The following is a 16,787-nucleotide window of genomic DNA, read 5'->3' as shown; positions in this document are numbered from 1 at the left end:
CTGGCTGTCTGGGCGTCAACATTTATGGCGTCAACATTTATAGCTGTGAGTGCGATAACTCATAAACTGTTTGCCATATCGATTTCAAATTTGGGTCACACATGTACCACCTGAAAAGGAAGAACCCTATTGATTTTGGGCGTGGCCGGATCCAAGATGGCCGACTGGGCGGTCCGTCCGTCCGGCTGGCTGGCTGGGCGTCAACATTTATAGCTGTGAGTGCGATAACTCATAAACTGTTCGCCATATCGATTTGAAATTTGGGTCATACATGTACCACCTGAAAAGGAAGAACCCTATTGATTTTGGGCGTGGCTGGATCCAAGATGGCCGACTGGTGCAGCCATCTTTAAAAAAAATGTTTTTTCGCCATATCGATTTGAAATTTGGGTCACCCATGTACCACCTGAAAAGGAAGAACCCCATTGATTTTGGGCATGGCCGGATCCAAGATGGCCGACTGGGCGGCCATCTTGAAAAAAATGTTTTTTGTAATAAATGGAAAACCGCTTATCTGATTTCAATTATTTTTCAATGGCGGGGGATTCCCCATCTCTGATGGTATATTTTTTAATGTCGTGAACAAACTTTGGTACATCACAGGTGGTTAAGTTTATTGGAATTGTGTGTAGTTTCTGAGAAGAAAGCAAATACTTTTGGGGGTCAATCCTGGATCCACTTTGACCCCCTCCCATAAACTCCATTCGTCTCTGATTTTCTTAATGCCATGAATACACTTCGGTACATCATTGGTGATGAAGTTTGTGGTGAAGTTTCATCGAAATTGTCTGTATAGTTTTGGAGAAGAAAGCAAATACAGTACTTTTTTGGGGGGGGGGGGGCGGTGTCAAACCTGGACCCACTTTGATCCCCGGTAGACCTCTTAGACCCTGATTTAAATTTTTTTTTAAATGCGTTCTGGGTGAGCTAAAAACTGGAAGTAGTATTAGATGCATGATTTCGAAATACCTCCCTGTGAATTACTAAATTGCAAAGGAAACTCAGAAAATGTTAACATAAAAGAGACTGATCTGTACAAATGTTATGTCATAATTCAAATTGAAACCACACTAGATTGTAATTTGACCCCAACTAATTTGCAGCTTGATGTTCAACTCCTCGTGGAAACGTGATTTGCTGTTCTGAAGTATTATGTAAGAATGGAATCCAAGAGAATATGCAAGCAACATTTTTGATATATATATATATATATATATATATATATATATATATATATATATATATATTTTTTTTTTTTTATAGGTACAGCTGGGTCTCCTGACCTGTTGAGATCTCCAGAAATGCCTTTAGCTCAAGGCACACGGGCCAAAACAAACACAGATGCTTTGCTGGAACTCATGGAGAGAACTGGATACAACATGATTCAGGAAAATGGACAGCGTCGATTTGGGCCCCCACCTGGTATGGATATTTATTCATTCAGCATAAATTTATTAGTTATCACCCATTCATCACATTGGCTAAGTTATTTTTTAAAAAACATGAAAATTGTCCTTCAAGCTGTTCATAACATTCCATCATTCTTGAACCAATTGTCACTATAGTAGAAAACTGCCTTTTTGTGCAAATGTCTTATGCCAGACTGTGTGATGAACTGAGACACAATGTAGATTTGATAGAACCGAATGAGAATAACAGGGTTCGGTTACAAACAGCGTTCTCTGTATGCTGCACATGCTTTTCATTATAATACACTAGCAAATGTACCTGGTATTTCCCAATGCCATGTTCCTCTTCCCACCCCTTCCCGTCCCTTCTTCCACCTCAACCCTTCCCCTCCCTCCTCCCACAAAGGTACCTGGCGTTGCCCAGGATCTAACGTACATTGCCTTCAGAAAGTGTTCACACCCCTTGACTTTTGTCACATTTTGTTGTGTTACAGCCTGAACGAAGAATTGATTAAATATAATTTTTTTTGTCACCGATCCACACAAAATACTTCATAATGACAAAGTGCAAATGTGTTTTTAGAAATTTTTACAAATTAATTGAAAATTAAAAACTCAAATGTCTTGCGCCAATAAGTACCGTATTTTCCAGTGTATTAACCGCTCCCCTATGTTTCATCTTCAAAATAAATTGATATATTGATCATTTTATTTTCTGATCTAGACCTAAATATGTTTGTACATAATATGTTTGAACTTTGTATGGAACAAAGTGACGTAGGTATCAACATACTTCCATGTCCACTGAATTTTGACTGACAGTCTTATTCTCATTATCAAGAAGTGAAGAGAGAGGAAAGGATACCAAGAAGTATTTCTTTTTCTTTCCTATTTTTTTAATATTTTAAAGAGGATTTTTTTTGTTCCGAGAAAAAGGAAGAAAAGGGATTCATACCGGTATCATACATATTTCTTGTGGATTTGTGGCCCTGAAAAGGGCCGTTTGGGTTTGATGAAGTTTTTCAGCTAAACCCAAGGAAATCCTTGTCGATGCTTTCCTCGTCAAAGACGGCACTTAACCCCTTGTCCAAATCAGGGTAGAGCAAGTCCACGTCACTTTCACTGTCATTTGCAGCCTCCTACTTCCAAATGATGTCGTCCTCTGTACCGTCCATGTTGTTGGAGATGCAGCATTTCAGAATTGCTCGCTTAATGATGTCCGATGGTATCTCCTCCCACACCTTGATGATCCAGCCACACATCATCAGAAGGTCGATCTTTTTTATCCTCCCGATGAATGCCGGCAGTCCCCCAGTCAACATAATGCTCAGCCAATGTAGCAACAGGAGTAACGGTGAAAGTTCAACCAAGATGCATGTGGCCAATGTTCCTTGGAATCCGGGTTGAAAATCCCTGTGGGAAACACGTCACGAGTAATCTGCGGGAAGCAAGTTAGGAACTGCTGATAGCAACGAGGGAAAACGAGGAGAACCAGGAAGAACGAAGAGAACCAAAGCAAGCCAAAAGAACCGAGCACCACTGGTACTTCTTAAAGCTTCACCGTCCCATGTGGCTCCTCGCTCTCGTGAGATTCTTCTTCTTCCTTTTAAATCCATTTCCTGCCATTGTATAGAAAAGTATTCGGGGTTGATTGATTGTTCCTAGTTTTAAATCACGCCCCACTGTCCAGCATTTGCTAGCATAGTGCCAGCATGTAAGGAACACGCTTGGCAATTAATTCTGCCTGTATCGGATGTTCATGCAGAAAATTATGCATGTAAAAAGATAGTCACCACGACAAGTCCCTCGTCTGTCCACCCCTTCTGCTGCGCACGAATAATGGCGCCGGCTAGAAACTTGTCTTTGGGCAGTGTCTTCCTCTTGAACATGACATACGAGGGAAACTTGCCACGCAAGCTTATTTGAGGTGGGTGCTCCATTATTAGACTCTCGCTATTGTGAATAATTTTTCTTTTGATGTGAGACCAGGTGTTCTTCTTCCTCTTTTGTGTTTAATGGTGTTTTCAGAGCCGCGAGGCTCTATATATAGTCCATGAGCCAGGTGAAAAGTGGGTATCAAGCGACTGAATAAACGCCGTTGTGATTTTTGGGTAGCTTGACATCTCAGATGTCAGAAAATGTCAAGCGGACGTTTCATTTCAGTAGCTTAATACCCCTACGGTGTCCATTTTCAAAGATGGCCGCCATTCCCTCCGACGAAACAGGGAAAGATAACTAAAATGTAATAACTCATCATTGGAATGGATTAAAACCTTTTATTTGAGATCATTTTGCTCGAAGTTACATACAAATACCTCTCATGTGTAATAAAAGTGGTTTCTACAAGTCGTTTTCTGTAAAAAATGACAAATATATCCGAAAAATGAGGTATTTTGGCCGAGTTTTCGTGAAACATTCTTGAAAATACTTATAACGACCCATGAATTGAAAGCTTGACCAAAAGTCCACTTTAGTGTGAAGTTAGCATCTATCTTGATTCTAGAAAGTTGGTTATAATGCTTCAGGAAGGCCTGTGGCAATAAACAGAGTCTTCTCAAATCACTAATCACCATCATCGTTACTGTCATCTACGTCTTGCGTGAAATCATCTTCATCCTCATCCTCTTTCCAATTAGCACACTCCTTTAACTCGCAAGCCAGTGTGCACAATAAACCATTGTCTATGCATGAACATGTGCCTTTCTTGCACACTCGGGAGCAATCACAAGACAACAAAGACAGGACAACATCTGGTGCAGGTCGGATGGTAAGCCATTGAATTGCTACATCCCCTTCAGTGACGGTCCAACCATGTCCATCAGTTGGCTTTGGAACATACGGCTTGTTCTCCAGACTTCTTCTCCATATGGAAGCGTGATAATTAGCCCTTCTAGTATGCTGATACAACGCATCCCGACAAGGTGGCAATTGTCCTGTTGTCACTTCACCCCGTTTGGACCTGAACAGTTCATATCTGAGTGCATTGACTTCTTTGATCTCTGTATTCGATGAATACATTTTGCATGTGTATGCCTGAACAAGAGCAAATGTTTCATCACTGAGCTTCCAGTCTTTACCAATGTCAGAGATCACTCTCCTACAGCTTTCATCTTTCCGAATCTTGTTCAACGACTTTACTTTTCCTTGTCCTGCAAATGCACTGACTGTATCGCAGCCCGTCCAGGCATGCAGTCCGATCAGAGCATTACACACATCCTTCCCAAGAATTGTTCCAAGGCGGTTTCAATAATGCGAATTTTGTTCTTTTTTCCTCGTCTCAGCAGTACTCTTGTTCCCAATTTAAGATGAAATCCAAGAAGGAGCACTAGGACATCAGTGTCTTCTGATATAACCATCACTTTTGAAAAAGAAGAAGCAGCATGTCTGCAGTGCAGAATCAGCCTAGTATCAGCTTCTTCCTGACTACACTCAAGCTCGGAAACCTCCTCTACCCGGTCACTTTCCATCCTTACACATTTTTCGCCTGATGTGACGAAAAGTTCTGTGTCTAAGAGTTTGTTTTGGCATGATGGATCCTTCAAACGACTTGACAAGTATTCGATGAAATTATTCTTACTCTCCCCACTTGACAACAACCTTTTCCAATTTTTTATCCTGTGGCCTGCCCAGATCTCTTTGAAGACTATGCCTTCAGCAGAGCCTCGGTTCATCCGCTCCGCATTTTTTATCAAACTGTCCTTTTAAGTATCAAACACAACACCAATTCTGCTGCTTCCCTTCCCCTCGTTGAGTACATAGTTCAAGATCCTCTGTGACATTTCAGCAAATGTGTGATTGTCCCCATTCATTTTCTGAACTAAACCCATGCCATCAATTATCGTGGCCATTCCATCTGATGGTGGGTCAACCTTCGCTGCCTCTTTCTCAATATGATTCCCAAGCTGAGCTTTGTCAATCTATTTAGGTCATCTCTTTGAGCATGACCTAATAATATGGGTGTCGATGTCCTTCGATCCGTCCGTCTGTTCACAATGAAGTTGAAGCGGGAGATCTGGTCATTAGTGATCCTGATAGAGGTCGATGAGACATACACGATGGTATGACTTTCAAGGTCACCGAAGGTCAAGGTCACGAGGCCTTTGAAGTTGCGAAAATGACGATTTTCAAATTCTATCTCCTCCACCATTTCTCAAGCGATCTTGAATTTGATTGTAGCATATGAATCTATGGGACAATATCTAAATTTGGTCGGGCCGGATTTTCGATATTCGCTTTCGTGTCACCTGACTTCAAAGTTGGCAAAAAATGCGAAAATGACGATTTTCAAAATCTATCTCCTCCTACATTTCTCAAGCGATCTTGAATTTGATTGTGGCATATGAATGTATGGGACAATATCTAAATTTGGTCGAGACGGATTTTCGAATTTCGCTTTCGTTTTCGCGTCACGTGACTTCAAAGTTTGCAAAAACTGCCCTCCCTTCAGGATGCGATATATTCTCTACTGGGCATGGTAAAAGTTAGTGAATGGTGTCATTGCATAGCAGCTGACCTTGTCTTTCATGTCCATTCAAAAGAATACCGATATCTTCGAATATGTACACGTCACGTGACTTTGAATTTTGCGAAAACTGCTTCATGTAGTTGCAAAATGACGATTTTCAAAATCTATCTCCTCCTAAATTTCTTAAGTTATCTTGAATTTGATTGTGGCATATGAATCTATGGGACAATATCTAGATTTGGTTGGGCCGGATTTTCGATATTCGCTTTCGTTTTCGCGTCACGTGACTTCAAAGTTAGCCAAAAATCCCTCCTGACCCGAGAACACTACACCCTAGTAACAGGAACTCATGCTTGTAAAGGTCGTTCTCGTGCTTGGTATTCGTTAACTCTCGATTTGTGACTCCTATTATATAATCTGCCTGCCTGCCCACCCGCGGCCCGCCTGCCTGCCCATAGCATAGCTTTTTAGGTACCCCCACTCATAGCCGAATGTCCCCACCAAATCGGCAAATCGCCATAGGCCTAGGTCATAGAAGCTATCAGAATCGAAAAATATCGGATGGCATATCGTTATATGTTTAATATACGTCAAAGTGCTGGAAAACAATAGAGATCTCCATTGTTATCCAGCACTTTGATATACGCCATCCTTCTTTTGACACGAATATTGATCGGCAGCCGACACGACGGGACAGGTGTCCAGTCATATGAAGTTTTTACGGTGTTGTTGTGTTTTTGATATTTCCGGTGTTTAGCACTGCTTCGTCAAATAATCGCCATGTGCGATTGCGATATTTCCGGTTTCCTTCCGCGTTTATCTTATGTCGTACACATATAAACATTATTCCTGCATATAGTGCACAGTCATCGGTTGGTCCAGTGGAGTCCACTGGAATATTCTGAACTGAACGAACAGAACTGTGGATAGTAAGAGTGAGTAGTGTGGTGTCGTCAGTGTTGTTGTTGCACTTTTTATAAGAGATTGGAAAACAAAAAGGCTAGGCCTACGTATCTACCTGTGGTGTAGCAGGCCTGCGGGGGCAGGTCATGATGTGGAGGAGTGGTCGGCGTGATCACGTGTGTGCAAGGGATATAGGAGTGCGCGCCGCCTGAGGCGTTGTAGTGGTTGCTGTAGCCGTTGTGGCCCGGGGGCCTGTAAGTCGTGTGGCTTGTAGGGTGCTCGAGTACGTAATAAAGGGGAGTTACGGGCAACGTGCGCTCACGCTCCCGCTCGTGCAATAAAGCGGTGTTGAACTGTTCCCCCGCTCGTGTCTGCCTGCGAAGCACCACTACCACGACACCACAGTTTGGCGACGAGGCTGTTTGGATCGGCGTGTGCAGGAGTGGTTGAGTTCGGATCGGCAGCGAGTAACTTAGCGCACCCCGCGCGGTTCGAGGTTCCGGAGGAGCGCATCGCGAAGAGCGTATCGCAGGTTCGCACGCCGCGCACAGGCTCCGGAGCCAGGAGGCTCGCCAACACGGCCAGCTCAGGCATGACAGGAAGTCGGGGCACGGCGCACGGACGCGTGCCCGCCTTCGTCGGAGTCGACTTCGGTCACGTCGAGTGGACAACGGCCGCGCTCGGAGTTCGTTTAATTGAGGGACGACAAATCTCGGGAATGGTTTCTGCGAGGTCACGGCTAAAGAACGAGGACACGCAGTTCAGCTCGGACGCGGCGTCGGACGTCGCGCAAGCTCTGAGGAATGTCCGGGGTCTCGATGGTCGGTGCGCAGCAGATGATTCGGAAGTCAGCGCGGTGTTCCAGGCGCGCACGACCGCGCGCACGGTCTTCGGCGCGGGTCGTGGCCGAGCGTTGCAATGCAGTCAATCAGACCGGTCTGAGCACTCGGGGACGTCTACGGTGTGTGTGCCGAGAGTCATCGGCCATCATAACGGTCATGGATGGCGGTGTACGAAGCGACCCTTGCGTCCCGGGTCAAGACCTACTGCCGGTACGGTGTTCGGTACATGGCGTACACTTTAACGCCCCGGGTCGAGTCTTGCAGCCTGGGTACAGAGATCCCAGCGACCCGGAACGGGAGATACTGCCGATGTTGAACCTGCCTTCAATTGGTCCGGAGGTGACAAGACCAATGGCAGGGGAGGTTGAGGTGACCGGGGCACTGATGCTGCCCGTGTTAAACCTGCCTTCAATTGGTCCGGAGGTGACAAGATCAATGGCAGGGGAGGTTGAGATGACCGGGGCACTGGTGCTGCCCGTGTTGAACCTGGTTCCAATTGGTCCGACGGTGGCAGGACCAATGCCAATGGAGGTCGAAGTGATCAGGGCACTGATCGGGTGTCGAGTTGAGTCCGCTCGTGCTACCCTCGCATCGCACGCGTATGCCGATGAAGCGCTGCCGGCGGTTGGCGGGGCGCACGTCTTGGTTGCCCAGCGGGATCAGCGGGGTGCACTCCCGCGGTTCGTGGTGCGAGGGGAGGGGCTCGCAGTTCCTGTTTCGGAGTTCGTACCTCCAGGTGCACCTGTGCCTCCCTCGGGGCACGTACCTCCGTGTGGGCCCGGGCCTCCCTCGAGACGCGAGGGTGAGGTTCCGGCGACGGGGGCCGTGACGATGCAACGTGAGCTGCTGTTCATTGCTTCCTGCAACGTTGATGTGCGGTTCGGGAGCAACGGGAGCCGTGCCAGCTCTCGCGATGAGCTCTCGCGCTTCGGATGCGCTCATGATGTTCGCGTCGCGTTCAAGAGGTTCGCGGATCGCGACTGTCGACGACAAGCAGGTCATTGCAACGTCGCGACGACAACCGGGAGACGGACACGTGATGTGGTTCATGGGTTGCTGTTCATTGCGTATTTGATTTTCATTGCTCAAGTGATGCAGTTTAACGTTGTTGAAATAAATGCCGACAGTTCATGTGTAAGAATATGTTTGGCGGGGATCAATCGATGGGATTTTCGTTATAATCAATGTGATGTGAAGGCTTTGGGAGCGATCATGGCAAATAAAGAGGTTTTATTGGCCTCCCGCTGCCACGGGCCACGGGTTGTTACTTTGTCATGTGCGGAGATTTTATCGGAAGAACGCGCTGTACGGAAAAAGGAGTTTGCAATTGCAGAGATGATGTTCTTATTGATTTATGACGGGCCTGGGTTTGATGTGTGGTTTGTATGGAATCGCTACCGTCTAATTGCCGTGTGGGTCTCAGAGGTCGACTCAGAGCCGGGGCTGGTTCGCTGTTCAGCGTTACCCCCACCTCTGGTTTCGGCAAGGTCAGACGTGCCTGGCGCCTGGGGCGCAACCCTCTGTTCTCGCCCGAGGCCGTTTGGGCATACGTTGGAATCTCAGCTGATTATAATGCGTGGGTTGTTATGGGGTGGTTGGTACACACAGCCGACGGCGCTGTTCAGCATCCCCACCCAAGGTCAGTTGGGTTTGGCATTGGCGCCACGGCTTCCAGACAGCGGGCTTCCGGCCTCGGAATGTTTATCTGCTTCAAGTCTGGCTGGGGGAGATGTGCCGCCTTGTCGGCCGGGGGCGTTTGATGGGGCCGTGGGCGTTTGATGGTGCCGGGGGAGGTTTGCTCGGGAGGTCGCCACGACCTCGCCGGAGGGCGGGTAAGCATGAGCCGCCTGGGGGCGCTTTTGCTGCGTAGTGATGCTGTGCTTCTCGCCTTGCTGCTTGATATCTGTAACGCGGTCAGGGTTTTTGTGGGTTCATTGGGCAACTCAGTCTTCGGGACCTGGCCGTTGCAGCTCCACTCGCTCGCATCGACACGTTATATGGTGTGATGTGCCTATGCTTTTTCTTTTTGAGGCTATTATCGTTTTTGTACCTTATCTGCTTTTATATCGTGGTATCCTATGCTGCTTATGCTTATTATGATGATGGTCATTTAATAATCATGGTTTTAGGAGGGAGGAGTGTGGTGTAGCAGGCCTGTGGGGGCAGGGCATGATGTGGAGGAGTGGTCGGCGTGATCACGTGCATGCAAGGGATATAGGAGTGCGCGCCGCCTGAGGCGTTGTAGTGGTTGCTGTAGCCGTTGTGGCCCGGGGGCCTGTAAGTCGTGTGGCTTGTAGGGTGCTCGAGTACGTAATAAAGGGGAGTTACGGGCAACGTGCGCTCACGCTCCCGCTCGTGCAATAAAGCGGTGTTGAACTGTTCCCCCGCTCGTGTCTGCCTGCGAAGCACCACTACCACGACACCACACTACCCATCAAATCCACTGACTGACTGGTTTGTGTCGTAGTTGTCTGTCTGCCATTTGCTACTGTACCTACCTACTCTACTACATAGAGTGATAGTGATTATACCACCTACTTCTACGGACTCTTGGCCATCTACCTACTGGACATTATTTGACGGACTCATTGGCATTAGTGCAGAGGAGAGTATAGTATATAAATTTGGTGATTGGTGTCCAGTAGACAGCTACAGCTGTGTGGTAAGTCAGGAAATAGACCATATTCGGCTCTCGTTCGGAACACCACAACACTTTTTTTTATTTTAACAGCTTGAAGGCTAGTTTTGGTTTTACCTTGTTTCTCGCATAGATGACCGCCACTCCCGCACGGGTGTATTTTTTAATGTGCCATCCCCATTAGCCAATGACCATGGTTTTGGTCCTAGAGGATACGAAAGAACGTATTGCACATTTGGCTTTTTCGACTCTTGGGCGCTTCGTTTTCCTGCAGTCTTCCTCAGAATCAGTCATGACGTATGGCTCTGTCTTCTCTTTGAAATTTTCAAAATGGGACCTGAAAAGATAGAACGTCAACTGAATTATAGGCCACAATGTGTTCCACAATGTGGCCACAATGTGTTGGTTAATCCCTTCCTTTTTAACTTCGAAAATGGTTCACTAGCCGGATTGAAATCCCCAAATCGCAAACATCTGAAAAAGGGATTTTCCCCTTGCAGTTTTCAATGAAGAATGGGATCATAGGCAAGTGAGTGATGGGACTGTGCTCCCCCTTACCCCAGGCTCTAAGCATTTGCATCTACAAGAGCAGCACCATGTATGTATGTATGTATGTATGTATGTATGTATGTATGTATGTATATCATGTTGTGTACTTCTATAGGACCACTGCTACATTCTGAGTGTGCACTTCTCTAGGCCTCTATACTGTAATGGATGGGGGGGGTTGATGGGGAGTAAAAGATGATACCAACTTGTGAAAAACTTTGGGATCATGTAATGAACATAACAGATAGATGAATGAAAATCAATGAGAATCTTCTCCCTTATCCCAGTGAAGGAAATGTACAGTTATGTCAAACAATTCATTTTGCTGTTTCCACATGGTGGCAGCACAGTGAATTAAGAACTACAGGGGGGTCCCAGAAAGAACTCTGAATTTTCAAAACAGACAGGAAATCCATGGTTCTTCTTGTGACTAACTGATGACTACTTTTATACCTGTGGAATTATTCTTTGTCATTTCCTGACTCGGAGTACGCGTGCAATTACTTATTCACAGGTTATTAAAAAAACGTATTTGCGGGATATTTTCGGTCTTAAAGGGTCTTTTCGGTCTCAAATTTAGAGAAATGTGCAAACCTTGTTAAAAGTGGATATTTTGAAGTAAAATACCAATCTGAGTAAACTTTTGATACATGGGGAGTGGACTTCATTATGAACTGCGACTATCCCTACCCCAAATTCAATCAATACATGGAAATGAATTTCCAAAATATATCCATTTTCAGTTTGATAATGGCCTCACATGGGTTATACTACACATTCTATAGATTCAGAAGAACCATCTTGACTCAACCAAAGTAAAATTATCACCAGAACAATAGTTTTAATGATGTAGTGAGAGAAGTTCTCTGCATATTTTGATGAAATGTGACAAAATAGTCACAATTTTCACATACAAAGTTCAATGCCGAGCTCAGAAACGCAGAAAACTAAACAATCCACATATCTAAGATTCAGCAGGTTCTAACAAACAAAATGAGCCCTCACAAGTCTGTCCACCTTAACCCAAAGTTGACTTATTGTACTCTAAACTAGCTTATATGGATTTCAAAAAATACGGCGGCCATTTTCAAAGATGGCCACTGTAGAGGTATTAAGCTACTGATCTGAAAGGTCCGCTCAACTTTTTTGAATACTTGAGACATTAGGCTACCTAAAAATCACAACGGCGTTTATTCAGTCGCTTGATACCAAAACCTCAAAATCGGCCACCTGGCTCATGGACTAATACGCTCCGCACCTAATCTCCGGGTATCTACGTGCGTCACGGAGTCCGAATCCGGATCCGGGTCCGACTACTAGAATTTTTTAAAGTGATTTTTCACCATTGAGAAATAGGGCCAAAAACGATATATAGCACGATATCTCAAAAAGTTGTGGACGGATTCGGACGAAACTTGGTGGGCACATTGGGTGTGTGACAAGGAAGAATTGATTCAATTTTGGTGAAGATCCGAATCCGGATCTGAGAATTTTGGAAGTGATTCGTCATCATTGAGAGATGTGGCTCAAAAACGATTATTTTGTATGATATGTCAAAAAGTTATTGGGCCTGATATGTTCTCATGGATCAGGCATTACTTGGCAGAGGTATGCGCTTTACCAAGTGCCCTTCTAGTTAAATCAATGTTTGACCCTTGTTTTGCTTTGTATTTTACCTGTCGTAACGCAACTATCTTCAAGAACATAACTATGGTGTAAATCAAGAGGTTGCTTTATCAGTACATAAAAAACTGAATACAAAACTGCCACTTATTCTTCTGAAAATTCTAAGTTGTTCATCAGAATGGCTGATGTTTAATTATGTGTATTGGTACAACAGAAATGTTATTTTGGATGTTTTTTTTTTAATGACCAAGCCTTTATTTCTTTAGACTGGATTGGCCCTCGACCTCCACGGGGCTGTGAGGTCTTCATCGGGAAGATCCCTCGAGATGTGTTTGAGGATGAGCTTGTGCCGGTATTTGAAAGTGCCGGTCAGATATATGAGTTTCGACTCATGATGGAGTTCAATGGGGAGAACCGTGGCTACGCTTTTGTGACCTACACAAATCAGAAGGTTGGTACATGGTGAGAAATGCTGTGAAAAACTCTGTTGAAGATCAAAACTATTTTTAAAGACCATATACATTAATATCCTAAATTTAATATTTGAAATCATTTAAAAGTTGAATTTGCAAATGGCATTTCAGAATTCCTATTCTGAGTCCAAAGGCCTGTTTGTGGAAACCCAGCTTTTGTTTTTCCACACACTTTTTATTAAGCAAGTGCTTGCAAGCAACACCTGTTTGGCTTTGCTTTGTTTTGTGTTCTTTTTACAATCAAGTAATTAATTCCTGTTTTGCTTTCCTGGCTGACCGCAAAGCTCATTATGCTATGATATGTGGTTCAAATATCAAGATGTTTTGTTGATTTTTCAGAATAAGCTTTTTTATTTGTCCGTCCATTAGTTTGTGTGTAACATTCCGTTCCACCCATTGGATGGACAGCTTGCCTTTTTCCACTCACAATTTCAACCTGATGAAAAATAATATGGCTGCCATGTTCATGTTTACTGTTCTGCGAAGCCAAAGGTATTGTTGCAGATCCAGGGTTTGAGGCTTACCACGAGGGGAAGCACTTGGGTCCCTCTCAAATGACCGATCCTGAGGCCACCGAGCACGGATAACTCCATGTGCTGGCGGGTTGCTAATCAAACACGAGCGCCGAGTGGTTCCGCCAATACTGGCAGGATTCGCACTACTTCATGTTTTACCGTTTCCAGTTGATTGGCAGAATCAAGTGGGGTCTCGTGCCGTCTATGCATACTCGAGTTAACTTAACGTATCAGGTGCAGCCGAGTGGAGCTGCCAAGTATGCACCAGCTAACAATTGCAAATTGGTGGGGTAAAACTTCCTGACTAACTCTGCATGTGGACCATGCTAGACCAAAAGAGAAAAGACACTATGAGCTGGTATGGGTACTTTATACAAGCAAGTTTATTGCGACAAGTGAAGCAAGAGAAATGCAATGACGTATTTACAAAAGAAAAAGAGACAAAGGGCATAACTATACCAATATAATGAACTTACACACTCTTAACTTACACTATACAAAACAGGTGCCATCAGAAACATACCTCATGGAAAGTTGGAGAGCAACAAAGAGAAAGAAAGTTTGAAGTGGTTTGCGACCTCTTTGTTACCAGGCGTGGTCGATGGACCAATGCAACCCAATCATCGAGGATGGAGGAAGGAGGGAGGAAAACTGAGGGTGTCAAATAGTGCATGGTTGGAGTAGGTGTGTTGAGGTGCAGGTGAAATGCCAATGAGGTGCAGAGAAGAAAATTTAAATAAGTGCATGTCTGGGGTCGCTCTAAAAAGAACGGTTGTTAGGGACTTGTCCTCGCCGATCGCTCTTATGTGTCCACAACAGCCGAGAGTAAAAACAAGAAACAGAACATGTGAGAAGATAGCTCTTACGTGGAAGACTATCTGTGCGTGTAAATGTGTTATCGGCTTGGCACCAATAAATGCGCCCGGCACAGCACCTAGATTGCTCACCCACCCAACACTCTGCTCCACCTATTCCATTCCATGAGCTCCATTCACCTGCTCAGTTCCACCTTTCGTCCCTTACTGCTGACCGATTCAAAAGCGTTCTTTCTCTCCCTCGCAGTCTTTTATCATTGTTTGGCGAGGGAGGAGCCAAAAGCGGATCAGGACGGGTGGTAGGAGTTTCCGAGCACCCCCTTTGGTGCACGGACGCTTGTCCAAGTGTTGACCCTGCCCATGCAGGGACTTGGCACCTGAAATGGCCTCATTTGCTCTGCAGCTCACCACGTAACTGACTCATTTCTGAGATTAACATGGAGCAAGGGTATCTGGTGGTGTTCCCTGGCCATGAACGTACACTGGACACCCAACGGGGGCCGTAATTAAGCAGAGAGCTAGAATCATCCCTATGATGTTGAACGGATTTTAACGCACACTTGCGCTCCAAGCTACACACCAGGACGTCCTGAGCATATGTATCTGTAATGGTATGCGGTGCCCATTGCTTCCCGCCACCTCAAAAGGGCAGTGGTGGGCATCCGTGGTGGTGACTAGTTGTGGCGTTCGTAGCGGTGAGTTATTGCATGGTGGTTGAGACGTCATGGTCGTGGCGATTAATGCTGAAGGTAAGCGATCTTGGGTTGTTGTGAGAATTGATTTCGGATTTTTATAAAGGCTTGTGGTGGTTGTAGAAATGTCAGCGATGGGGTTCAAGTATGGCAAAGGTCTGAGGTTATGTGCTGTTGGAGAAGGGCATGAAGTTTGAATGAGGTTTTGGCGGCATATGCTAATGAGCTGTTTGCGTGCATGCATGAAGGAGAGGTTTGTGTGCAGCAAAGTAAAAGATGGGGATAAAGACCGACCTGAAGGCCCATGCAACACATATGACCCATAAACCCACTAGACATAAGGGAACAGCAATCTAAAATGAATACTAATGAAACTACAAGGGCACTCGGAAGAGCACATACCTCCGCTACGTAATGCCTGATCCATAAGAACATATCGGGCCCAATACATTTTTGAAATATGCTACACAGTACTATATTGTTTTTGGCTCTATCTCTCAATGGCGAAGAATCACGAAAATTTATCAGATCCGAATCCGGATCTTCACCAAAATTTAAACAATTCTTCCTTGTCACACACTCAACCTGTCCACCAAGTTTCATCCGAATCCGTCCACAACTTTTTGAGACATTGTGCGATACATCATTTTTAGCCCTCTCTCTTAATGGTGAAGAATCACTTTAAAAATTCTAGTAGTTGGATCCGGATCCGGATCTTCACCAAAATCTCATCAGTTCGTCCTTGTCACACATCCTACCTGTCCACCAAATTTCATCCGGATCCGTCCACAACTTTTTGAGACATTGTGCGATACATCATTTTTAGCCCTCTCTCTTAATGGTGAAGAATCACTTAAAAAATTCTAGTAGTTGGATCCGGATCCGGACCTTCACCAAAATCTCATCAGTTCGTCCTTGTCACACACCCAACCTGTCCACCAAATTTCATCCGGATCCATCCACAACTTTTTGAGATATCCTGTACACAAACAGACAAACAAGAAGAAGACGTCATGCAGAGCACAATCCTTGCAAAATCCAATAAACACATTTGACCTCAAAAAGAATTGGTGGTTGAATTCAATGACCAAATATGCAACTCCTCTTCCAATCCCAAGTGAATCGGATGAAAATTGACAATTTTAGAAATTCGGCCTATGTAGTCCTTTTGGCCTATGTGGACCTCCAAAATAATTGGTGATTGATTTCAGTGACCTGAAACATATATATATATATATATATATATATATATATATATATATATATATATATATATATATATATATATATATATATATATATATATATATATATATATAGTTACGGTTGTGGAAATTCGCATTACACCATAAAGAGTCCTCAGTTGAGATATCTCGATAAGTCCATGTGTAGTTAGCCCACACCCGTTGTATATAGGGAATTAATGTGATCCATTTGGGCTGTGATCCTTCAGTTAGTCGTTTTGTTCTTGTTCAAATTAATAATAGAGAAAGAAAAACAAACCAACAACAACGCTTGTGGGTTTTTCCCACCATTTTTCCCCGCGCTTGGTGTGAAGGAAGGGGGGAGGGCAGCTCGCCGCCGATTGGTGGATGAACAGCGTGAGGCGGACGGGGTGAGGGAACACCCCTTTTCGGGAATCTTCTCGAAGGAAGGTGGAGCCGAAAACGGGTCGGGGCGAAGGGCGGAGCCGGCCCCTACAAAAGGGACGAACGAGTTCGGAGTACTTTGGTAAATTGGAGTTAGACAAGTGGACCCTACTTCACGCCATCAAAATATTGGCGACCATGGTCCTCTCAGTGACCCGTGACCTTTCAGAGTTGTCCGAGAGGTACGACCTAAATTCTGGGCGTTCGGTGG

General features: G+C 44.9%; 1 protein-coding gene across 2 annotated transcripts in view; it reads left to right on the top strand.

Annotated features, from left to right (window-relative positions):
* The window catches only part of LOC147011961 (putative RNA-binding protein 46), a 45,275-nt gene that overhangs the window by 8,169 nt on the left and 20,319 nt on the right, over positions 1-16,787 (top strand). For both annotated transcript variants that reach the window (XM_085857805.1, XM_085857806.1), the window contains exons 2-3: positions 1,264-1,422; positions 12,699-12,883. In XM_085857805.1, coding sequence (XP_085713931.1) covers positions 1,264-1,422; positions 12,699-12,883 — 344 coding nt within the window. The remainder of the gene's footprint in view (positions 1-1,263; positions 1,423-12,698; positions 12,884-16,787) is intronic.

Source organism: Eptatretus burgeri, chromosome 15 (genome assembly GCF_056783735.1).
Source record: "Eptatretus burgeri isolate ZD-2024b chromosome 15, Ebu_testis_v1, whole genome shotgun sequence".
In the NCBI taxonomy this organism is placed as follows: Eukaryota; Metazoa; Chordata; class Myxini; order Myxiniformes; family Myxinidae; genus Eptatretus; species Eptatretus burgeri.
The sequence above is the reverse complement of the archived record's forward strand: the minus strand, read 5'-3'. Positions and strand labels throughout refer to the sequence as shown.